The following is a 26,795-nucleotide window of genomic DNA, read 5'->3' as shown; positions in this document are numbered from 1 at the left end:
CCATATCTGACCCAATCAATATTACCACAGGCTAAACAGAGAAAACAGTGACTAGGTTTTGAAGCTGTAAACCTAGCATTGGTGTGCCTACAGTTCTACCCACATCTTCAGGAACAGCCTCATTTTCAGACAGTTCTTGTGGGCAAAGTTAATTCCACAATCACAGCAATTAGAAAGAATTGTACTTTAAGGCAGTTAAAATTTCGTAATTTTTGTGAACTTGAGAAAAAGTTCAAGTGGGCTTCTCAAAACCTGTATTAATTATTGGAAATTTGAAACTACTACTACCAAGAGCAGACAGTTATGCACAAGAGCAACAGCTCATTCATATGTACTAATAAAAAATTGGAAGTGCCTATAAAAAACAGTGTTTATACTCTTTTTCATAGACATACTGATATGATTCAAGCATTAATTTTGTGCACTAACATCATATTTCATACTTTCTGTCTGGCATCCAAAACCAAAACCCATGAAAAAAACTAAATGTAATTACTTGTGCAATGGCCAGGACAGTCCACCTTCAAGAACCACAAACATCTTCAGAAAATTGTAACTTTCCTTAGAAGAGTCATACTATGAATGCAAAATTCTGTCTAATCCTATTCTTTCAATAAAACTAGGCAGGACATTAATAATGATGATACTCATGAAAGTGATTTCTAAGAATATCTGAAGCCTCTCACTTTAGTGATCTCATCTTTGAAATTCATGAAATGTAATCTGAAGGTGTATTATCCATCTGATGCTGCAACTTAAAGGTAAATTGATGTGTAGTAACAAAATTCTCATTTAAAATACTTCCATAAATTAAAAAAAAAATTCATTATCAGTTTTTTGTTACCATAATTCATCATCTAGTTTTACCTACTTTATGTCTGGTCCAATGAGTGAATGCCGTCTCAGCATAGCCCGGGCTTGTGCATTGGTTAAGTTTGTGGTTGACTCTTCATTAATGGACAGGATGCAGTCTCCCACACCAATCCGTCCATCGCGACTTATTGAGCCTCCATGGATGACACTGCGAACTATCATTCCCAAACCATCCTTATTGGAACTTACTGTCATCCCTATAGTAAAAACACATGAAACAGTTAATGTCTTTGAGCCACAGCTCTGGATACCAAGAGAAAGAAATCAGGCACAGGCAAAGGAAAAGTCAGTCAGTGAATCTGCCAATATCACCAAGCCTATAAATGTTGCTCTTACTTTTCTCCTTTGAGACAGCAATTACAAACCACAATCACAGTAACTTGACCTTGTTATCAGTTCACATACTCAGTTCAATACAAGAAAAATTCAGACAGTGGAATATTTAAGCAAAAAATAAGAAATATAATGGAATTGCTTAAAAAAAAAGACATTTAAAACCACTCTTCTAATGGTTCACTGAGTTTCTACACATTTACTTTCATTTATGACAACTCTCTTTGGAAAGGTGAAATCATTAAACAGGTAATTAATAGCCAAAAACAAATACACACCTATTTTCAACAGAAAGCATGAATCAGATCTCACTGTGATGCTGATTGCCTTCCCACTCTCCTAGGTGGGCCATAGCTTACCCAGAAGAGCATTCTGACTTCTGTGAAAGTCTCTACATTGTTAATGAATACAGCTCAGTATTTTACTTAAAACAGTATCCTACCTGTGGCACAGAAGGATACTGCTTCTCAGTATTTATACCCTTTAACTCCACTTTCTTTCCAGTAAAGGGAAATAAGACAGATATCCTCTTGGCCTCTCCTGTCCCATGGGGAACCTATAGGGACTGACTTAGGGTGGCCTTCATGTGTCATTGCAACTGTTCTTACACACATGAGTTGACACTGTTATCTTCAGGGCAGTTGGTGTTCATGAAACAGACCCTAGTATCAGGAAAAACTTAGCTCTTCACTAAGGCAGTAGGAAAGGCAGGGCTGGAACCCTTTAAATCCACTCAGAGGACTTCCACTATCTTAACACTACTTAATAAAAAACTTATTATTTTTTCAAAATATGGTTTGAAATTCTGAACCTAACCTTGCTGTTTGGTTAAGACAACAGCAGATATTACTGAAGGCAGTGTAACAGCACTTTAGGAAAACATCACACATACAACAGACACCCTTTCCCTTTTTCTATGATGACATCATCATTACAGACCTGAAAGCCTTATGTCACACTTTGGAAACCTACAGCTTCAGATTAAAAATGCAAATTCCACTGTAAAGTTGCCAAAGTGTTTGCAGGACAATGGCATTTCAGCCCTTCTGCATTTGGGTGCTTCTCATCTTTAAAAAAATTACAGTCAAAATGTTAGAGCTCCAGAAACAGCTGGCACTAAAGCGCTGCTGCAAACTATGGGTGACACCATTTGAAAGGAAAAAAGAAGTGCCAGTTCTTAACCGTCAACTATTTAATCAATGCAGCTGCAGCTTTCAACATCATTCATAGTTCTTGACTTAGCTGCTTTTTTAACAATTAAGGGTAAAAGCAGTGCAGCCATGTGCATAAACTGATCACTGTGCTGAGGCTGCTTCACAGGCCAGAGCACACTCAGACTGGAAGAAAAATGCTACAGTCAAAAGCCAGAAGAAAGCAACATTCACATTCATATTTTGTACATGTCAAGACCAGTCTTATATTTTATGCATAAAATATGGACCAATATGGACCCTGCCGAAGTCTGCATTTTCATGCTGTATTAAGCTTGAGATGAAACATGCTTTGATATTCAGTGCCCTTAAAGTACTCATCCATAAATGAAAACCTATTCCACTGAATGAAGAGTTCATTATAAAGATATTTTTTTTACAAAATCCAGATGCTTTGGAATGCATTGTGACCTACACTTTATACAGCCTAGCAATGAGGCCAGTAAAGGTAGTAGTTAACCAAGCCCCGCATACCAATGAAAAATAAACCTTATATCAACCTTTTCTACATATTTTTATTTTTCAGATCCTGGTTTTAAACCAGGTCCATTTTGAAGGATGGCTGTTTCATGAAGGTGGTACGTGGCAGACTGAGCATCCAGCCATAAGAAAGCAGTTTATTCCAGGTCAAGACGTCCACTGAAATACAGCATCACAGCGATAAAAAAAACTGATACCCACCTCTGCACAGCAAGGAAGTCCTGACTTGGGGCTGTTTATAAACATTCAATTCTGCGGACAGCCAATTTTAAAGCATTTGCAGAGTTACTCCTATAACCAGCACCCACACAAAGTCCTGCCCTACCAATCTCAAAGAGTCTTCAAAATTATGCAGTTAGCTGGAAGAAACAGTATCAGGAACCTAAATGAAACCAAATAAACAAAAAAGCCACCGAATAGGAGGCATACATCACTGCCTTTCAACACAAAGCCTTCCTGGCATGGGCTCTGGGAGGGTTCTATTCTTGTTCTCCACCTCACACTGCTCAGGGCCACACCTGAGAGCAGAACAGGACAATGAAAAACATTATCATCTCTTGTGTGTGTTGATTCCAAAATATGTTTTTAGTCAGTATGCACAGGAAGTTGCAGATTGTAGATATCGAAAAACTTTGAACGTCACTACAAAATGATAATATCATTAAGCCAAAAATACTGCCTATTAAATTTATGAATGACATAATTTTTAGAAATATTGATGCTCTTTGGATTCAAACTTGAGGGAAGGAAGCAAGCAGCTTGTTTAGTCCAATTTGACCATCCTCAGGAAGCAAGATCATTTTGCGTTTACAAATATTTGAAAGTCTCATTTGCAGCTCTTTGACCACAGTGTTCTTCTACAGCATTCCTTGGCTATATCTTGGTTTTCCACTACATTAGTAGTGGAAAAACAATGCATTAAAATTGTTAACACCTACAAAATATTAAACTCCTTTATGGGAGAACAAATTCTCAGTGAGACTGCACGTTTCACTTTTGTGTTCACAATGACAGCAAATGGATCCAGATCCATCACTGTCAAACAAGGAAAGAGGAGCTAAGAATGAATGTCCTGTTCCCACTAAATGGAAAATACTTATTTTTTACTAATTAAACAGGGAATGTACAAGGAAAACCAACAGGCATATTCCTGAAGAGTTTACAAAAAAAGTTCGCTAACTTACCTAGGCTTGAATTGCCTTTTGCAATAGTGATAGTCTTCTCATACAAGTTTTTGACTGAATTTTGGGGTGTGGAATTTCCCTCCAAAGATACCGGGCACCTCTTTTCCATTAAAAGCAATTGATCCTAACATGAGGGAAAATAACACCAGCTCAATTCACCAAGATAAAAATGATTGATCATACTGATCTCAACTACTTTTGCTTTACACAAAAGCCATGCACGTAATTAAGTCAGACTTCTTACAGAGAAAACTCCTTATACAGACAGAAAAGTCAGTTCATCAAAGATCAATACTTTCATCAAAGATCATAATTTCTGTTTTCATTCAGGCAATGTATCACATCTATCACAAATCACACTTTTAATTTAGGGATATCAAAATTAGCAGAATGAATTCAAGGACCACAGATGTCTGACAATTCGCCAGTACCAAAGTAACAGATCTTGTAAGAAATTGCAGCTCTTTTAAGCATTTCTTAACAAATCACTGAATGGAATAAATAATAAACAAATGTCACAGTGATTGTCATATAAAGGAAAATTATTTTTGCACACTGCACTATTACAGATCAGTTTGTGAGCTGAACTGCACAGCCTTACAAGAACAGCATGATGCAAGACATTCACACCACCCCCTTTGGCTTCCTAGGCCCAATTCCAGCTGTGCACTTCCTGTGTGCACTCATGTCCCTGTGAAGGTTAACAAGGCCTAAGAAAACTCCCCTGTCCTGCCTAGAAGATGCCCAGCAGTGTCTAATGATGGCAGGCCTGAGGGACTTGTATATACCCCTGCACCTCCAACCTCTGAGAAAATACTGTCTTGATGACAGTAAAATAAATTATGTCTTGTTTTGGAAAGATCTATATCCCAAAGTTTTGACATGAGCTAACATACTCAAAGGACATTATTCATCAAAGAAATATACACAGCTATTGGATTGTGACAATTTCTGCAGGAAATTCTTTGGTCTTATTACAGGCTTTTGATATGTTTTTTAAATTACTGTAAAAAAAAAAAAAAAGTCAAACAACTTTACTTTTTCATTGGGATCAAGCTGTGTGGTAGTAGCAAGGCTTGTATTTAGTAGGATTTCTGATGCTGTTTGAGATCCAGTCCATGTTGCTGTATTTTCACTTTCATTTTGGTTAATATCTGAAACCTCCAGAGTCAGAAGATCTATTTTAGTAAAATCACTTGCAGTTTCCAAGCTACTCTCCACTACAGACTTTTCATCTCTGAGTCTCTGATTCAGATTCATGTTGTACAGATTCTTCTCAGATACATGGAAATCACCTGCAGCATTTGGGCATTCCTCTCCAACAGACTGTTCAACACAGGAGACAACAAACAATCACCATTCATTTGTAGTATAATTCAAAACCACATTTCATGCTGAAACCTTAAACAAAAACTAATCTCATAGAATTTAAAAATACAGCTGTGAGATCAGCAAGATCAACCTCATCTGTAGTTCCCTACAGGTATTCTTTCTATTATAAAGTGAACTTGATTTCTTAGACCATTTCTTCTGCTTTATAACACCAGAAATCAGTAAAATAAGTTACTAACTCTAATAACTCCAGAAAGTTTTTAAAATTCAAGCATAAAGTTGTTTTTCTCAGGTGAAAGAACTCTGCAAAACCAATGTCTTTATTTTCAGTGCACTTAGCAAGCAAAGAGGAATTTCAAACAGCTCAGACAATGTAATGTCTGAATTTATGTCAAGAATGTAATGTTACCTTCCATTTAACTAAGCAGAAACATATTAAGACTTCTTCAGAAAGAGGGACAAGTAAAAACTTGATCAAACCTCAACAAAAGGTGAATATGGGGGATTTGAAATGTGACAACAATGAAATAAAATAATGCAATAGCAGAAGCTTGCTAGTTAATAATTATTGCAAATCTACCAGTTATGGCTGCAGTACTAGGACTAAGTTCCCTACCTATTTGTTTAGACTTCCAAAATTCTGAGGCCCTCTCTTCGAAATGTTTCAAGGGATTTCACTAATCACAACATTCTGAAAAAAACTTGAAATATTCTCCAGTTGACCTTTTAAAGTAAGTTATTTTAAAAACAGGTAGGACATTAGATTTTAAAAAGATATATCAAGGACTCAGACTTAGAGGCTCTGTATCAATATTAGATGGTTTTTTTCTGAAACGCAATGAGAGAGTTGATTTTGAGCACTCTCTATCTGTCTTGTTATCTACTGGTCCTATTAATTGTTCTATTGCTTCTCCAAAAAGCTGGAGAGACGTGCTTCTCAGGATTTGGGGATATTTTGCAACATTTTGTCTCAAGAGCCCTAGAATTCATTTTTGTCAACTTTCATGAAGTGCACACATGCTTGTTCTGTCCCCAGACAAGGAACAAAAAAGGCTTACCAGTAAATAAGTGGTTTAAGTAATAGATGAGAAGATAATTGAGCAGAGCCTAAATACAACTAATCTCCATGATATAATCAATGACATAATTTCCTACCTTTTTGAGAACAGAACACAATACTGTAATGTATTTAAATTATTTTACAAGGTTTCAAATACAGCCGGGACAGCTACTTTTAAGTTTGTTTCATATCCCTTTCCAAATCAGTGAAAACAAGCATCAAATCATACTCAACATTTATTTTGTATGCCATATATTACAAGCTGAATCATTTGCTCGTTTTTATTTTTGTTTTACCTAAAGAAAAGCCAATGATACAATTTTTTAGGACAAACACAATTTCAGGAATTCACAACTATAGTAACATATGGCCTCACTAGAGCGTCTGCATTATTTTAAGTATGTTTTTCAACACCTATTCTAAATGCAACACCAAAGTGACACTCAGAACCTCCCAACTGCCCTGCAGCCACAAATTATTGAAATATCTTTGCATTCTTCACAGCATCAAACAGTGCTGTTTTAATTTTTACTGCATTTCCCTTGCTTTAAAATTTGTCATTAATGAACAGGTCTTCTCACTATGTTTGTTTTTTGAATCACGAATAGGCTGCTTGATGAGAATTTAGTATTCACTTCATACTAGTGTACAGAGATGGACACTGAGAAGTCAGGACCATCATATTTTAATAGAGTATGTAAACTAAAGCTATCTTTAAGTCAACGGTGAAAATAACTAAAGACTTTCTAGAGCCTCAATGTGATATATAATGTAAATCCAGTTCTATCTCACAAAATGATCCTAAGCATGCAAAATGCATAATCCATTTAAGTAACAATTACAGAGTTAAACAATGCAAGCTGTCCCACTGCCACAGCAGTAATGTGCTCTTCTGTGGATTAGAAGAAACCATTAGAAGATGAATCTTGCTTTCTAACCAGCACCTCATAAGAGCTAAACATATTCCAGAAAGGTTAATGGGAGTTACTGCAGCTCAGGTGTGGCAGAAAAAGCAGCGGCTACTCTACTCAAGACCACAGATTGCAACCCGAGTGGTTTTCAATGAAGACTGCTAGCTTTCCAATGGAATTGGAAAGCTCTAGGTTAGTGACATTAAAATCTAAAGATTAAAAAGAACATGAAAACCCATGGAAAGCAAGATAACATAATCAGATCCTTATGGGTATGTGACTAAGAACTAAAAAAGCTATTGATCTTCTTAATACTCTTAAATACATCTTCATTGCTTTACATAAAAACTATTAGCAGAGTTTTGACATACAGGGATTTACTTTTCATTACAGCGTCATTATGAAAATTTCATTCAAAACCACAGAAACATACTAATTATGAAGCATAAAAGTAAAAATAAGGATGAAAATTTATTCTTGCTTTTCATGCTAAAATATAGAGCCACAGAGCAATTTCGTGTTACCACTCTTTACTATGCTTTGAATAACAATTATATTTTTCTAGCAGACTGCTCACCACACCTTTAATACTACAAACAGCTTACCATACTCTGGCAAAGTCATGCTTTATCTAGCAAAAATCAAAGCTTTGTGCCTTCTATCTGCCTCTCTCTCTTCAACAAACACATCTGCAAGACATCAGCACTACTCTATTACCCTGCTAGCAAATAGAGCATTTTGAACCAGGATGACACAAAACATTTTTTCCTGCCTGGTCACACTTAAAATCAAAGTTTGCCATCAATAAAATCATCCTTGATTTTACCTTGGGAGTTGATAATGGAAGAGAGAAGCTGTTGTTCACCTCACCGCTACAGGCACTGTCATGCAGAGCTGTCACTGAGTCCTGGAAGACGTCTCTCTCTAGAGAATACTGTGATTCAAAGGTGGACTCATCCGCTAGATCTGCCTCGCCAGAGTCCACCTAACAACAAAAACAATTCAATCAGCCAGGCTGTTGCCATCACACCACATAAGCCCCAAACACATGCACACCAACCAGCCACTACAAACTGATACTTTTCTTCTTTTTCTTTTTCATTCCATGTTATAGATTGAAATTAGATTTGCACAGCGCAATAGGAAAATTTTCTGCTTCCAGTAAATCCGTGTTACTACTTCTTCAAAGGTTGCAAAAAAAATATCTGAAGTAATGCAAGAGTCTGAATCAGAGTAAGTTGCAAGGCTGAGGCACGCTCATGCCTATTAAGAGAAGTACAAAGTGTTGGGAGAATTCTGATGTACTTCTTGGTGTCTATATTTTGATTTCATTAGGGCTTCTTTTCTTTTTTCTTTTTAATTTTTTTTTACAATAATTAGCATGGAAAAAATATTGAACTTCACTTGGTGCCACATGTCATGAATGTTCTCTTGACTCAACATCTTATGATCAGTTATTTTTAAACTCTTTTAAAAACAATCTGGAAACTACAGTGCTTTACAATGCATTTATACGAAAAATTTACTATGTGATTTTATAATCAGATTTTAAATTATTTTGTTTTTGACAACAAAATTACTATAAGGATTTGTATATTTCTATTATGCTTACATGAGAAATAAAATTTTTAAAAGTTTCAGACATTGGCATATGTAGTACTTTTGCCTTTTTTTTTGATTAAACAAATTCTTTTCAAAGACTCATATTCTTTTTAGTACGAGAATAAAATTAAGCCCTAAAAACCCTAATTTATGGTGCTTCGTACACTGCACTTTGATTATTATGTTATCTCCCTGGCAGAGCTCAAGAACATATTTTACACTAACAAAATGATCATTGGATTAAAAGCCATGCTCGTATCATAAACTTGCATGAAGCAGATGAGTGCACCCATCTACAGAGATGGGATCTGACTTATTTTTCAGTCCCTGTGGTTAATCATATTATGAATCCATTATAGCAGTAGGAACACTCTGCAGTAATTCAACACATTGATTCCTTTTCAGGGTAAAAAGGATAATTTTTTTAAATATTTCAAGCCTACGGACTTAACTGCTAATCCAAACTGCTTCTTTGCTCTAACTTACTCTCAGCTCATCTTCTTGAAAATGCATATTTATTTTACCAAAGCTATGCCCTAAAAAAGTATTGTGAAAACTCAGGACATATCTGTAAAATCTGAGTACCGATCTGTCTATGAAAAGCAGTGTCTCATATGTGAACTCTCAAAACATATCTTCAGCTGGGTGACTGCACATTTAGTTTCCCATTTTGCACATTTAATTAGACAACTGACAAACTTGACTGACAATTTTATTATGTCATGTATTTTCATTGCTTTTTTTCACAAGTTTTTTTTGATTGGAATTACAGATGGAAGTCAAATTTTTTAGATAGTTTTAATCTGATTATTTCAACACATCTTCAATTAAAGGTTATTTAGAATACAAAACTCGTATTTCTTCTAAATGAATGGAGAAAGAAAAATACTGTTACCTAACTACTAAAGGTAATTGAAGAATTAAAAATATGCAGTCTTGTTTAAAAACAAGCTATTAAGTCAGCTTGTAATCTACAAATGTGAAAAAACAGTACATCTGCTGGAAGCAGTAATGCAGAGATTTTTCACCTTGACAGGATGCATTTCAGGTTTTTGTTCAATTTTGACTCTAAGGAACTAAGTTCTCATGTATAGAAGCTGCTTCCCTGCTCAAGCCCCCAGAAAATGAGGGCCTAATAATTTCAACATGAGACCCAGAACAGAACAAACAACCATGAGAATACACACTTGGAATACATACATATACATGTGTATTCTGGGTTGCTGCTTTGTTGTGTTGGGTTTATTTTTGTTTGTTGTTTGGTTGGTTGTTGGTTTGTTGTTTTTTTTTGGTTTTTTTTGGTTTTTTTTTTTTGTGGGAGGAGAGGTTGGGGGATTTTTTTCTGTTTTGTAGTGCCCTGTTTCCTGTGTCTTTCTAACCTTAGTTCTTATTGGCAACTTCTGGGCTATGTTAGGCACTGAATGCTCAAGTAAGCCGCATTGTTTGTACAAGTGAAGACCTTTTGACCTCGTAAATCTCATAATCACTGATTGATGTTGAAGGCTGAGGAATATTATTAGGAGGTAGTATTTGCAGCTTTTGAAGGCAGAGTATTCCTTGTAAGGCTGGATTACATGCAAAAAGGGAATATCAAAAATTTTCCACAGTGGAAAAGTGATGTATCATGATACACAGAAAAGTAAGCACATGAACATTTATCTAAAAAGGTGAGATTTCCAAAGGGCTGCTCAGTGCATGCAAGGACAAGTGGATAGCTATGCACTTTTGAAAACATCAGCAAAATACTCTTTTTTCCTCAGCAATGAACATATAATAGGCCAGATTCACAGCTCATGCAAAAAGCTAAAGTCTCTAGACACCAGTTTCTACAAAGTCAGAATCCATCCCACCTACAGTGGATGAGTAATGTGGAGACAGCGAACACTAAAAAAATAAGCATGGACAGTGACAACGCAACTCCTTTCACTACAAAATGCAAAAACTGAGGAAATCTGCGGTAAGTTGGGCCACTAACCAGAGCCAGCTCAGCATGGAAGAGGGCTGCATCAGCTGGCCCCTCCTCCTCAAGTGACTGGGCAGGGTAGAAAAAGCAATCTTCCTTAGCAGAGACATAGCCCTCCTCAGGTGAAAGCTGCAGAAAGAACGAAGCTCTGAGTCGGATGAGTGGCCTGGACACAGCAGGTGCAGAGTGCATTCTGCGAGAGGGGCAGGGGGCTGTTTAGAAAGGCAAATGGATTCCAAATGCAGCAAAGAGATAATTTCAATCACAGTCACAGTATACAGCAGGTAAAGAGACTTTTTTTTTTTTTCCTGATTTATCTGAATTGATTCAGCTTCATACCTCATTCTAAAATCCCAAATAATGAAAAAGGTCTGTCCATGTATACCACAGAGCCCATAGCTTAGTCTAGGCTCATTTTCCATTTCTGGTCTTATTTAAGATATATTAAAACTGCCATCACAGCTGCTAACAGAGAAAGAGCCTAACAGCAGTGGTCTTTATAATCTTGCTAGCCACAGAGCAATCTTGCTTGCAGGCAGGAAGACTTCATCTGCTCTCTGTGTTTTACAATTGTACCTGTCAGCTTCTAGAGGAAAAAATGTAATTCTGACTATAAACCAATAGCTTTTTCCAACATAATTTGATAGTAGGTGCATTTGTCCAGTACTGCAAAAGAAGCAGCAATTATGTGCAACATTTAATTACTTGGGAAACATTATACATGAAATATTGAAGAGCAAATGACATATGGTTACAATTTCAGGGAAACAATACCCCCATGCATTTTCTGTTTCAGAGTGGCATCTTCTAGAGTATGAAATTTCGACTGCAATTAATATGGAGTCTCCAATTAAAGAAAAATTAATTTAGCAGAGCAAGTTAAAATGTACTCTCTTACTATGAAAAGCAAAGTTTCTGGGAACTTAAACAACAGACATTCCCTCCCACTCTCTCCACAAAGATCTACTAAAAATGAAAATTTGGCGTCTACATCCATAAGGGTTACAAGATTATCAATTAATGAAAAGCAAAAATGAAACCCTTAAACTGTGCTTGGGCTTATTAATATAGAGAAAGGTATCTTTCTTGTATGTATGAACTAATGCCATTCTATTGATTTGAACTTAACCCATCACTGATGCTCACTCACTAGCATTCCTACAGCTACACTATCTCAGTGACCATAGGTAACCTTTAACCTCCTTTTTCGAATTGTTCCATACTATCTTACAAAACCAAACCTGAAATAACCAGTTAGATGTATACAAACTGAAGACTACACAATATAACATAAACAAAGTAAGCTGTTTAAATACAAAGATCGCATAGATACTTGCAAGGGACTAGAATGTTAATGGTCAATGCATCAAACATTTACCGAAGCAGCAGGTGCTTTGCTGACCAGGCACAAAGTAACCATCCAGCTGCAGACGGGGTGCACACCCATCACCCAAGGCTACAAGCTGGATTTTGAGCCAGATAAGTAAAGAAGCTGGTAAAAAGAAAATCTTGCAAGGTACAGTAGTGCTTTTTTATTATGTCCACATCCTTACACAAGTGGCTCAGATGTGAAAATTCTCCTCTAGAGACTCACGAGGACACTCACACAAAGCCTGAAGGTATTCATGCCTTCTCATGGACTATAATTGGCTCAACTGTGCTAACCTGAAAGGAAAATCTAACATCTTACGTGTCATAAACCATCAAAGAGAGAAATGCCCTGTGATCTATGGTGTTAAATGAGACAGCATGAAACTCTCTGCTACAGGGGAGGTACTTGGGAATTCTCATCTAGCCCGAGCGTGTATTAATTCATTGAACTTTGTGTTTCATGGGTTTCCCCCATTCCCAGTTGATCAAGACTGTGACCAGCACTTTGAAGGGGCAGTGAAATTGCAACAATCAAGTCTTGTCACTGGATCCATTGGTGATGACTACATACCTTTCTACCCTTATCCTTTCTTTTTCTTTCTTTTCCCATATACATTTTCTGAAGTGTTATTTTTTCTTTTATATGGTTGCACTTCTAACCAAATGCCTACATTTTAAAATTTGCCAAGTATTATTCTACCTTAATGTTCTTAAGCTTGCAAGTAAAAATTTGTTATTGAACCTCTTGAAAGTTTTCTTGTTTCTTCCATACACCACCTAGAATAAATCACACAACCTCCCTGAGCAGAATAACAGCTGAAACAATACTATACCTTGCAAAGCAAAGGAATCAGTAAATTCCACACAAATCAAAACCAACTTTATGTCACCATCTTTCACATTCAGAGAACCATGTGAAGTGTACAGTGTATAATATTATGGCAACTTTCAGCCCTGAAAGACTCTGCTGTTTGCAAGGTCCTTTGCTTCTTTTCTCATTTGCAAGACAGGTGTGCTAGGTCCTGCAATCACTACACCAGCAATATACTACCTAGGCCACTCTAACATGTAAGGCAATAGTTGGGCCACCAGCTGTACTCCAAAACACACAAAATGTATGGAGAAGTCAGGATCAGCATGTACTAGCTTCAATTATATGAAAAATACACATTGAATTCCCAAATCCTTACAGGCAATGGTTTGGCAACTCCTATTTTAACTGTTCCTGTTGGGGCTCCTTTCAGTGCTTGCACCGCTTCCTCCAGGCTGCCATTTTCCAAGTTGATATCGTTGACAAACATAAGCCGATCTCCCGGAAGAAGTCTACCATCTTGCTCAGCCACACCCCCAGGAACTAATGAGCGAATCACAATTACAGTGTTTGCTGGATCAACAGGATCCTAATTAAATAAAGGGAAGAAAAATATTTAACTTTTTTTTACTCTTTCGTATCTTGAGGAGGAGAATGTTTATTCATAAGCTTTTAATAACCAGAGTTGTGTTATTAAGAAGTGTTGCTCTCCTCTAGATAAATCTTCAGTAGGAGCAAACCATCCTGTCTGTACTGTCCATACATTTAGACCTCCCCTTATTTTTAATTCTTAAATGTGAAAATTATTTCTCCTTTCTAGGTGATGTTCCATCATGTATCTCCAATTTAAAATACTACTATATATGTGGGCACAGTGCTGCCCAGGCACAATAGAAATGCAATGACTTCCTACTGTAGCAACAGTGTTGCAAACTCCATCCTCCCTTACACTCAGAGGTTTGAGGACACAGGCGGGCAATGTAGACTGGGGTAAATGTAACACACACACTCTAGTGGAACGATTACTTATTTACAATAATTGTCTTATACTTCACAATCTTGCTCAACTGAGAAAGCAGTTTTTAAGGGGCAAGGTCTTGTGCATGCCTAATTAAATACTCACATGAGAGAAGAACATACCAATATAGGACTAATCAACAAGACAAAACAAAGTGATGCTTGCTTTTAAGAACGAAAACTGCTTTTAAGGGACCATCCTATATTATACTGATTTTTACAAAAAAAGATAGCATCAAATATTTTACACTACACTGCTCTTCACCTTATCAGTGTGCAAATGCAAAATCTAAGCCATAGCTTAATTGTAAGGAGTGCCCTGGGGCCATAATTTCCCCCTGGAAGTTATCTCCAGATGTAAATGCATTTCTATGGACAAGATCCAGCAGAAACCTGGAAAGAGATCTGACCCCCACAGAACCACAAAACAGCTCAGCAAAAGCCTACATTGACCTCAGGGAGAAATTACTTGACATTCAATTAAAAATTATCCACTGAAAAACTGGGAATAGGAGGAATATTTTTTCTGGCATCCTTACCAAGTGAAGGCAAGAGACAGGCAGTGACCTGTGGACTGGGACACACCAAGAAACATATTTGAGATATCCAGGAATTCTGAGGTCAAATACAAAATGAATGGGGATGTTTAAGCATGTCCCTGACAGACAGCAGCTAAGCAAGGGATTTCAGAATTAGAGTTCTAGATTTTAGTAAATCCTGCTTTAAGCATTTAAGTCCTTTATTGGATCTTGCCCTAAACACCTCACTGCAGGTGCAAAATACATGGCTAAATGCCTAAATATGCTGGCTACATAATTTGTTGTCCTTGGGTCACTAGGAGACAGCTATCTGAAAATCCTAGCATATAATGGATTATCTGTTTTTCTGAACCAGTATTACCATCATCATTAGAAACTGCAGTCTTAATACAATGAGAGGAATATGTTACATAATTACTGGAATGCCTACCAGCTGTGATTAGCTCTACTCTATTGCTTGGTTTCAATTAGTGTTTACCCTTAAAATGCATAGAACATTCTACAAGATCCAAACAATATGAAGTATTTCGTCCTTCATCCAAAAAAGTGCAGAAATTACCTGATAGTCCAATATGCTAAATCCAAGTCCCATACTCCCTTTCTCCAGCTCTATGTGCTGTACGTCTGTTTCCCACATTGCCAGAGATGAGCTTTGCACCTCTTCCATACTCTGACCCTCATCAGCTGTTTCCAAAGTTGTTCCCTCTGTGTCTGAAGAGCCAACAAATCCAAGTTCTATGTGACCCTGAGAAAAACAGTAAATGTTCACCAATAAAATGTAAACACTTGAGAATTTTTAGAGACAAAATCCTCCTTACAAAAACAAGATAAAACCTATGTGATATCTCTAAACACAGAAGTGTAAGCACTTGGGAGATTCAACAAACACTGATAAACCTAGCACAAAATTCAAATATCCTTCATATCCAAGTATATTAAATTATTCACTAGAAAAATATTTACAAAATGCAATTTCTGTCAAATGAAAATCTTCAAATAACTTTATGAGTATATGCATTCAAATATATGGGAAATACATGTTATTAAATGATATGTCTAAAATCAGCCTTCATTAAATGTAATTATACTGACAGTAGCCAGAATATTTAATAAAAGTAAAAACAAACAAATATGTACATAAACAGACTGTTCTTCACTTGGTTTCATAGAGAAATTTAGAAACTATAAGATGAATTTGGTGCCTCGCTCAGAACGCAAAGTTAAGTGTTTCTCTCTCCATACAAATGCTATGGCTTTGTATACTACACCCTAGGCCATTCCAACATGTTTAGTTCACCAGGCTGCCCAGAGCTTTGCACTTACAAGCAACAGAAGTGTCAGTCAAGGAATGCAAACACAGTTATGCACAACGCAAACTCAGGAAGCAAGTTCAAAACTAGATTAAATACATTCAGATTCTAAAGAACCCACAGTTCAACTTGCTATATCCTATATCTTGCCTACAGAACAAGAAGTACAGTACACAGAGAGACAGCCCCAAATCCTGGAATATTTTTGCCTATGACCAGCCAGGATTCATATCTTCTGGGGGCCAAAAAATAGCAGATGAACATTATTTGCTGTTTCCTATTAGACTGGCTCCAATTCCAAAAATATTAAAATATATTTCTAATCATGTAGAAAAACTTAATCTTTTTTTTTTCCCTCAAGGAAACCGCCATTTTGAGTGACTGTTTAAAGAAAAAATACCTTTTCTGTGAGATGAACCTCAGATAGGCTTAGACTCTCTAGTATTTCTGGTTGAGTAACAGGTGGAGCTACTGGACGACAGCACACCATTGTCACCTTAATAGGCAGCTCTTTCAAGATACTGACCACATCCTTGTGGTTTTCTCCAAGCAGAGAGATGTCATTCACCTCAATAAATAAAGAATACACACTGGTAAGAACTACAGAGTATTTCTAAGCACAATAACAAAAATGAGTAAAAAAAACCCAAGCAAACCCAAACTCACTAATCACCTCATTAAAAAAAAAGTAAAATAAAAGCAACAAAAATCCTCATGCTAATAGACACTTTCAACCCTTAATTTCTATTCAGATCGGTGCTCAGCATCAAAGTATGTATTGCCTTTTAAAATACATGACACCATCCTACAAACACCCTATACACTGTAGCTTCATGTTTCTCGCATTAATGTAAACCAAATTCACATCTTAATTCTAAAAGAATAATTCAGAAAAGTAATTAGATGTTTAGTCCCTTCACTGAGTTGGGATAATCCTAATAAATAGTAACACTTTTGCAACATATTCTTTTTTTCTGACTGTCTTGGTTTCAGCTGGGATAGAGTTAATTTATTCTCACTAGTTGTGCAGCACTGTGTTTTGGATGAGATAACAGATCAATGTTTTGCTTGCTACTAAGTTGCATCAAGGACTCCTTGATGTCTCATGCTCGGCCAGTGAGGAGGTACAGAAAAGGAAAAAAAAGCTATGAAGGAACACAGCTGGGATAAGCGACCCAAACTGGCCAAAGGGATATTCCACACCCTAGAGCATCATGTCCCCATACATAACTGGAAAGTGCACTGATCAGAGCTCAGGGACAGGGTCTGCTATTGGTCAGCAGGTGGTGAACACTTGCACTGTGCATCACTTGAAGGTTTTTCTCCTTTTTACTATGACTATTATTATTATTATACTTTACTTTGTTTCAATTATTAAACTGCCATTATCTCAATTTACAAGGTTTTACTTTGGATTCTCTTCCTCATCCCAGAAGAGGGGGCAAGAGGAATGGGTAAGCAAGTGGCTGCATGGTGCAAACTGGCCAGTTGAGCTTAAACCATGCAAAACACCTTGGACTATTGAAAAATCAGCTACCAGCAAAGAAATGTATGTAAGCATGTGTATTCACATACATATATGTAAATACATATGAAGTGACTACTCAACCACTAATGGGCATGCTTTTAGGCATACATCACTCTCATGGTCACAGCCTATGAGAAGAAACTTACTGCTCAAAAACCTTACTGAGTGCAGACTAAGATAAAGCAGTACTTTATCTTACTTCCAGCAGTTCATCTCCACTGAACAGCTTGCCGCTTCGTCCAACTGGCCCTTCAGGTAAGATAGATCTGATGAAATGATGACCCACTGTAGCTTCAAGGCTTATCCCTAACCCACTGCTTTCACTATATTTGTTAACCACAGCCACCTAAAATAAGATGAAGAAATGGTTACATTTGTCATATTTACAGCCAGATCTGTTACTTTCCACTTCAGTTTATGTGCAATTAGGCCAAAATTCCAGAAGTGAGAAACCAGAAGTACTATCATGTAAAATGGGGAGTCAGGTAAAAACTGACTCCTTGATTACCAGTTTGCAATACACAGGTGGGAACTGCTTGCAACAATAATGTATCTAATAATACATACCTCTGCAGACACTACATCTGTGACATGCGGTCTCCTAAGCTGAGAGGCTAGTTTTCTTCTGAATCTAAGGTATATGTTCTATGCATTATTTACTTCTGTATCTACAGCATATGTTCTATGCATTATCATTATGTGAAATCATTTATTCAGTATGCAAAATGAGAATGAAGCTTCAAGTCCTAGCTAATGAAGTGAGCTTTGAAGTTCATATTAAATATTTTTCTCTCTAAACACATTTATTCTCCTGAAGCTAGAAAATCAGTGAAACAATAGTCAAGGGTGCAGTAATCTAAATAGTCTGCTATGGTTTTGATAAAATACAGAAAAATGCATATCTACATTCAAAGTCTATAACTAAAATAATCTCAAGATACTTAGGAGCATATGTGTAATTTTCATACACGAAGGAACAAATGCAATACAAACATATTTCTATCCATATGCTGTCAACATAATAGATGCAGAGATGAAAGAGATGCATATTTAACAAGAGTAAACAAAATTTACCTACCACTATTTCATAATTCGACCCCATAATCCTCTGCCATTTTATCTTTGCAGCCGCTTCTTCTGTACTAGTTAGCTGGAAATCTAAAATTTATATTTAAGATAATTGCGACAAAAAATTAAAAAAACTAGTCAACTCCTAAAACTGATAAACACAACGACACAATCATTCCCATGATGCCAGAACTCTCCTAAATATGACTAAAAACTTGGCATCTTTAGTCTCACCAAGCTTGGGCTTACCACAGCAAAAACATGCAAAGCAGTATAAAAGATTCTAACCACGAAAAACTAACTGTGTATTTTGAAACACATGAAGTTCGGTCAAATAGCTTGGTGGCTGGGAAAAAAAGATACATACTAGCCTCACAGTTGAGTCAATTTTTTGCAATTTTTCAAGATAATAGGCACAAAGGAAACAAAAAGGTTGCATTCAAGCCCTATGTTAAATCAGACTAAATGTGGGCTGATCAGATTGATTCAGGGGGTGGCTAAAATACTTAGAAATGCACACAGATCCTTTTGGACAGACCCTGAATTTTACAGAGAACGTCCAAAAAACACAATCTGGAAATTTCTTTTTTATTTTTAAAACCATGAACACAACTGTGAAAGACTTTTCTGAAACTATAAGCCCTAAAGGTCAGTAACAGAATGCAAGAAGTCGAAGTTCTCTGCTTTTTTAAAAAATTATTTTAATAGCTAAAGAACAGTAACGAACTTGGAAAGGAAGGAAGCAGGAGAAATACAGTGATCCAGTGACAGGCTAGGTAGCAAACTGTGGAAAATATTAATTTGACTGAAATTTGACTGAAAGTTAATTTGCAGGTTTGAAAAACAGAGAAATGCTTTCTTCCTGCTCATTTCCCTCTGATTCACATTGTCTAGGCTCTATGGCAGAAACCAATTAAAAGCAGTATTTAGATACAACAGCCAGCAAGCACAGCAAGTTTAACGGGATCCTACATACTCAAGGTCCATGGTCTGGGCTGTGTCTACAGTAAGCATCAAAATAAACTCTTCAGATCTGAATGCTCATCACAGGCAAGGAAAAGAATCTTCATTACAAAGTTCTCAAATCCCACTCATTTTAGTAAGAATAGAAAATGACTAAGAGCCTCAGACAGTGTTTTATGTCTAGTCATTGCCCAGAGACATTACTAAGTATAAAGTCAGATGTTGCATGGCATTCAAAGAGGACAACTCTTTCCCCAAAGCAAAGACACAGTAGTATCTGAAAGGAAGAAGTTAAAAAGAAATTCCTTCAGCTATCCAAGAAAATCAGAAAGCATGAGTTATGAAAAGATACATATTGTAGAACTTTTCAGTTCTTCCTTTTACACCACAAGCACAAAAATGTTACACATCAAGTTGACACATGAAGTTTTGTTTAAATCTGAAAAGCATATCATCACACAGGACTTCTGAAAATGCTGAACAGTGCCCTAGGAGATCAAGCAGGAAAAAAACCCACACAGTAAAAAACAGGAATTTTGACAAAGAGTTGGGGAAAATTTGGAGAATATCAGTAAGCCAGAACTGACTGAATCTCAGACATAACCAGAGAATACTAAATGAAATGTAAGCTCAGGAATTTGGGAAAAGGAAATTCATCAGAAGATGTAGAAGTCCTGGAACTGTAGCTGGGCAGCTGCAGACAGCTGGAAAGATAACAGGGAACGGGAAGAAAACATTTTTTTTCCTAGACTAGACTAAGAAGAGTAGATATGCAAAACTAAACTAGGAGAGGGTTGAGCAAGTAGCCAAAGCAGACAGCTTCATGTGATATCTTCAGCATATAATTATTTTCGGACATATACAGTAGTCCTGTTCCTACGAAATTTACTATTAAGAGCGAATGATTAAATGTATGACTACTTTGATTTTCCAGTTCTACCTCAGCTGCAGAGCTTGCAGAAGATGGGAAGACACACAAAACACCAGATCTTTGTGTGAGCACACAGAAGGGCATTTTCACAGAATAAAATATTAAAGCTTGAGAACCTGTTTCCTGTTGTTTCATGTCATCTCCAATATTTACCGCACTGGAACTGCATGGCAGTGATGGGGATCCCTGTTCTGTTTCACTGTCATCTGAAAAAAAGAAATCTTTTCAGCTACTTAGCTATTTTATATGTCATAATACTTATCAAGCTCACAGGTATGCTCTGAGACAACAACTCTCTCCTTCACTGGACTTCACAGTACCCCTACTTGGCAAATAGAATCCGGCATGTGTGTCCCAGAAGAAACACCCTATTTCAAAGACACTGTCTTTTGTTAGTTCATTGCCTTCTCCAGTGAGTTCAATAAAAAATCCAACATAAAACCCAGCACAGCTATCAGTACCTGCATTTCTATGACTGAATAAAAATACATCTAATTATAACATTCTTGTATTAATTTCTTTTTTTTTTCCTTTGTGCAATTCAGAAAGCTGACACTGAAAACAAAAAATGCTTCAGCCTTGGAGACTTGCATTCTTGGCACATTTTTCCTATGTAGAAAACCTCTCCTAATACCAAGTTCTGTTATGTTTGTTGCAACCTGTCAGATGTCTTGAACACCTGTTGGCTGGAGAAACAGCATTCTGAACACTTGGCCTATACCTCTTGTTAAAGGTGGGAGTGGGAGGATGACATAGGGGTAACATGGTACTTGCTTTCTTAAAGTCTTGCACTAGATGGGAATTAGGCCTCTGTTGACTACTTGTGACATACTTTCACTGACATCAAAATATAACACAAGCAACTGTTTTGTGCTTCCAGCCCCTGTGCAGATAGATACCTTTCATTCAAACACATTGATTTTCAAGATGTGGCACATATACTTAAATACATGCAGAGTATTTAAGATAAAGCTGCACTAATCTCATGTCATCAGCAGCAAAATTATTACTGGTCTTTGTCATCTGAACATTTTACACATGCATCATCAATACCCTATCAACCCCTAAATACAGGCTACTCCTCTCATTCCTGTACCTTGTAACAAGCAAGAGTAAAAGGGGATAAGATTGATTATGCTCATCATGGAGGGTCTTTCTCTGATTGCTTTTGAATGCAGCTCTCACTCTTGAGTATGAATAAAACATTTGCTGCCTTCTTACTGTTCAAAGATTTGCAGGATCAAAGACTTGAAGCAATTCAGCCAGAAGAGCAACGCAGGAAAGAACTTCCAGCACTCACTTTGAAAATGTAGCAAATAATACCACTGTGTCTAAAAGATTAATCAAGCCATTGTAGACAAAACTCCACCCTCATAGACAGCAGCTACCTATTACCATCTGTAATAGCTACCCAGAATGAATCTGGCCCATTTTATTTACAGTTTGCAATTGAAAAGAAAAATGTTTCAAGCCAACTTAACGGCAAAGCCAGTTTTAATTACCTTTGGCTGTGTTACTCTCCCTTGTTTGGAATAGTAAGTTCTGCTCAACAGGAGCACTGAAGTCCTCCTGGGGTGGAATACGATTTTCCTGCTTAAGACCTCTTCTGATCAAAGTGAGCCGAACCGTTTGTCCTGTGTGCCGCAAAACGTCAACTGCTTGCTGGTTAGTAAAACCCTGAAGATTTGTTCCATCCACCTGCAGGATCAAGCAGCTTTTCAGTTCAGGGCAAAAGAATGCAGTGAGCTCTCAGCATCTGCTAGCCTAAGCAAAAAGCAAGTGGAGAGGCAAGAACGAAACCTGTACAATTTTATGTAATTGGATATGCTAAGCACACCTACTGGAGTACCCCAGAGCTAGGTGACAACCAGCACCACTGCAAAGAGGGGAGGAGCACCCACCATGGTGCGGCCAGGCAGATCTGCCCTGTAAGGTGGGAGAGGATAGAGCATGTGCTGTGCAGGGCATATTGTACAGCCTGGCACTCAACCACTTCAGCCACCCCTACCTCTGAGGGGTAATACTGGCTGATTAAACCAACACAGCCATGGCTACAAGTTCTGGTGAAACAAGAATAAGGAGAGACACATCGATCCACTGGGGTAGAAAGACAGACTGTGTGCAGTCATTCTGAGGTCAAGTAAACTTAGTTACAAAAAAGTCTACCAATGAACACTGTGAATTCCAATTTACAAACAGAACACTGTTGCAAACAAGTCAACATAATCGCTGGTTCATCATTTTAAGAGTTTAAAGAGTGGAATTTTGGCGTCCTTTGTTTGAAATTATTTTATTGTCTCATTAACTCAGGTTTTTTTCTGAAATTCAAAATTTAGACATTTCTCAACTCTATCCCATTATCCGTACCTAGCACCCACCACGTTTTATTCTTCTCCCTGCAAACTCCATTATATTCTACTATTTCTACATCTAGCCCACAGTGCCTTAAATTTCTCAAATACTTCTTACAATACTATGCTCTTTGACTCCTGTATTTGTTTCTGCCTATCTACAGAAAACACATGCTTCATTCCTTTAGGTCTTCCTAAATGAAGAATTAATCCCCTGGACCTTTAGTCATTTGCTGTTCTTCTCTGAAATTCTAAATCCAAAGTAACTAAAAATCAGGTGTGAGTATTTAATTCTTGTCCACACTTTAACAAACCATATTTAAAAAATGTTTTTTATTCTTCAGTGTCTGAGATCACTCAAATAATTTTCTCTCTGCATCTGCAGTAGAAGAAGCAAACAATCTTTGGAATAACCCATTTTAGCCATTTGTACTCAGCATGTAAATTATTACAAAAAAGATATGTACTTCCACAAACAAACATGCAAGCACTTCTGGAGAGAGACCATAACCTGTTCTTAGAGCTGTTTTCACTCAAATGTAAGGACAGATCTATGAGAGACACAAAAATGCAGTCCCTCCATTCAGAACCTAATCTCCACTACAAAACCAACAGTTTATGGATGAAAATATGTTGTTCTTTCTCTGAACACCTAAAACTTTTGGACACAACTTCTTAAAATCAATTTGGAAATAATTGCCCAATTTGAATCAAACTTTGAAATTTCACATTTAATAACCTCCTACTATTATGGAGGATATAAAACAATTTATTCTCACGTACAAGATTTTTTTTAATAATTACAATATACATGCAGGTAGCATAATCAGAAAACATGTGATGAGATATTCTGTTAGGAAAAGACTCAGAACTGCAACACTGATCCTAAGTATTTTAAACAAGTATTTAATGAGTTTTTCTTTGCAACATAAAGAAGAAGAGTCTTGTAGACAAGGGATCTCAGTTCATCCTGCGTTTACTTACAACTATAATTTGATCTCCCACATGGATTCTGCCATCATGTTCAACAGCACTGCCTTTTGTAATGCTTTTCACAAAGATACCAGAAGGTTCTTGGATGAAAAAAACAGGGAAAATTAAGTTAACTAATTTATTAAGAAACAATTAAATAATACAACTAAAGGCACCAATCAAAAAGGAGGGGGGGGGAAGGAAAACAATCCTTAAGTAAGATAATAAAAGAAACATAAAAAAGCAATTATTTAAGAAAAAACATACATTATTATCATCTTAAACAATGAGCCAGATTGTCTGTTTGCATTGGATCAGATTTCATTCAAAACCTTACAATGCCAAATACAAAATTCCTGATGTGAAACAAGAATTATTCTAACTTCCTTTAATCTAAATGTTGAAACCAACATAGACAAAAAACATATTTCTGACTTTTGCCAGATTTGGACAGAAAATTCAGCTTGAGTAAACTAATCCAGTAATTTCAGAATTTTCTATGTATCTAATAACAGCTTAAGAAAATGCATGTTTGGATTGCCATATTTAGAACATTATAAATGAACAGGAATAAAACTTTACATTTGAACCAGTTTTTAACTGCCATTATCACTATTTGACAAAAAGGTCACAAAGTTTTAAAAACTCCAACAGAACAACAAAATTAAACAAAAAATGTCCTATTTTCTATCAAAATAGAAACATTTTAGTTACTAACTAGTTGCTACTTTTGAATCAGAAGGGAAATACATAGAAAACAACTACAAAAGGGACATTTTACAAAGAGAAAACATTTCAAGAAAAACACATTTGCTTTGAAAGAACTTCAACAGCTCAATAAAATACAACTATATGGAGTTCCTACATGCATATTTTGCACAGCTTACATTAAATCAGGAAAAATAACAGCATAAACTGGCACGAAATCACACTGATAGTCTCAGGCCTATAACACTGGTATCAGAAATCTTAACAGCATCTACTTTCTCTCAACAAATGTTCGCACTCTGTTAAATGAATACGCTTGATCAGAACATAATACACTATAAAATGTATTTTAAAAGCTGTCACACCCATTGCAGACCTCAAGCTATCTTTTTACTGGCCCTCAATATGACATAAGTTATCAGGAAGCAGGATTAGTGACTCAACTCAGCTTAGGAAAAATAAGATTACATATATATTCAAGTCACCTCATTGACAAGTCTCTCTGTCAGGTTTTGGTGGGTTTTGGTGGGGGGGGGGGGCAGGGGGTTGGGGTGGGTTTTAAGAAGTTGTTTGCCCAGGCTTTGTGCATAATTACATGGCTGGTCCTCCTAACCTCCAAGCATTCTTATATCCTGTAACAGCTGTAAGATAACATGACAAGTTATTTGTCATTTACAAAAAATTCAGAAATGTTATTTGCTGTCCAGTAGTTTTATTGCTGCTTCTCTGACAGCAAAGCTGTTCCGTAACAGTTATGCCACAAAGCTGAGTTACCTAACTAGTTCCTGAGACACAAATACTCTCTAACATAGCTACATGCAGCACAGTAATTTCAAACTGAAGACCAGTGATACCCAAACACTAAATCAGTCAACATATGCTCTCAGATCTATACGTGGTCGACATCTTAATTTGTCTTTTGAAATTCAACTGGACATTACTAAAGAGTGGACTTGCATGAACTCTGACTGTCCCTGTGGAAGTCCAGTTTTCTCTGATCCAAAAAATTATAGCTAGAAACTGCCAAAAATATGGAATGCACCTATCCATACATTTTTCAAACAATATATAAGTGGATACAAGTCAAAGCAACAGCACTTTGAGAAGCTTTATGACACATTCAAAAGACATCCCTTCCTAGCATTACTAAATTTGCCAAATTTCCCCTAAGGGAGCCTAAGAGAGTTCTGGATTATTTTTGTGAAAATGTAGTGGAAATAACAAAGTAAAAATAAGTAACTGTCTATGAACATTTCTGCATTTATTTATTTAAATAAACTTATTTATTGTCTGCTACAGCCCACAGATGAAGAAACACTTATAACATCCAGAAGTCAATAAAGAATTTGTGATGTGCTAGCTGCATTATGCACATTGTTTAAAAATTAATAACAATCTCTTAAAACTACTCAGAATGCTACTGTGTTGCCTTGTAAGAAGGCTACTTCTAACAGAACGGGTTCAAACTATTTTACCATTGTTTTTCAAAAACACCTAGCCAAAAGTGAAGATAATAACTGATTTAAACATACTGAGGTGGGATTTTTTAATAATATAAATTATTTTTATTCTGAACATCTTTTTTAAAAAATGCAAGCCATTCTTTTTCCTTTTCAAATTTCAAATAGATTTTAGATGGTTAAGGGCTCTTTTAAGAGAAGTTATATCAAAATTAAGTCTTTGATGCACATATACCATAGTATGCAACAGACTGCATAATAAAGTTCAGGAATCAACAATTACCTGATGCCTTGTCTCCAATGTAACCAGCAATAGTTATTCCTAAGCCCTGGTTGTTTTTAGTGAGTTCAACATTGAATTTCTCCCCATCTTCACAGCTATCAACAGAGGCATCATCCTAAAAAGAAAAGGGGGATTAGAAAGGAAGCTCTTTTTCTTTAAAGATTCACCACATTCTTTAATGTCAGTAACACATAAAATTAGATAACAACACAAAAAAGGAAGTATGAAATTTACTTATGTTCTTATTTGCTGTTCACCAGACAAGCAAGAGGTAGGTAACATTCCTCATGGTAAAGCAATGCAGGGCAGGTCATGTCCTCCTTCACCCCACTGCTCTGGGATATTACCTTTAACCTATCAAATCAATATTTAATGAATAAAATAATTGGTAAGATTTGTACAAATTGAATAATTAATTTTTGTACAGTAAGTACATATACATATATATATATATATAGATACACACACACATATATATGAATATGTAGCTTGCTGACTTTCTGGGACCTCCTCAGAACTAGCTTTAGACTGCTG

At 36.5% G+C, this 26,795-nt stretch overlaps 1 protein-coding gene across 19 annotated transcripts in view; it reads right to left on the bottom strand.

Annotated features, from left to right (window-relative positions):
• The window catches only part of MPDZ (multiple PDZ domain crumbs cell polarity complex component), a 92,239-nt gene that overhangs the window by 39,921 nt on the left and 25,523 nt on the right, over positions 1-26,795 (bottom strand). For 17 of the 19 annotated variants that reach the window (XM_059837125.1, XM_059837144.1, XM_059837124.1 and 14 more), the window contains 13 exons: positions 26,262-26,376; positions 23,823-23,911; positions 21,990-22,185; positions 20,604-20,693; positions 18,604-18,683; positions 17,725-17,871; positions 16,398-16,565; positions 15,247-15,432; positions 13,511-13,720; positions 8,211-8,369; positions 5,120-5,407; positions 4,082-4,205; positions 872-1,070 (listed from right to left, as the gene is read on the bottom strand). In XM_059837125.1, coding sequence (XP_059693108.1) covers positions 872-1,070; positions 4,082-4,205; positions 5,120-5,407; positions 8,211-8,369; positions 13,511-13,720; positions 15,247-15,432; positions 16,398-16,565; positions 17,725-17,871; positions 18,604-18,683; positions 20,604-20,693; positions 21,990-22,185; positions 23,823-23,911; positions 26,262-26,376 — 2,051 coding nt within the window. The remainder of the gene's footprint in view (positions 1-871; positions 1,071-4,081; positions 4,206-5,119; positions 5,408-8,210; positions 8,370-13,510; positions 13,721-15,246; positions 15,433-16,397; positions 16,566-17,724; positions 17,872-18,603; positions 18,684-20,603; positions 20,694-21,989; positions 22,186-23,822; positions 23,912-26,261; positions 26,377-26,795) is intronic. The other 2 variants (XM_059837140.1, XM_059837134.1) reach the window with 2 other exon arrangements.

This window comes from Haemorhous mexicanus, chromosome Z (assembly GCF_027477595.1).
Source record: "Haemorhous mexicanus isolate bHaeMex1 chromosome Z, bHaeMex1.pri, whole genome shotgun sequence".
Lineage (NCBI taxonomy): Eukaryota > Metazoa > Chordata > Aves > Passeriformes > Fringillidae > Haemorhous > Haemorhous mexicanus.
This window is presented reverse-complemented; position numbering and strand designations above follow the sequence as displayed.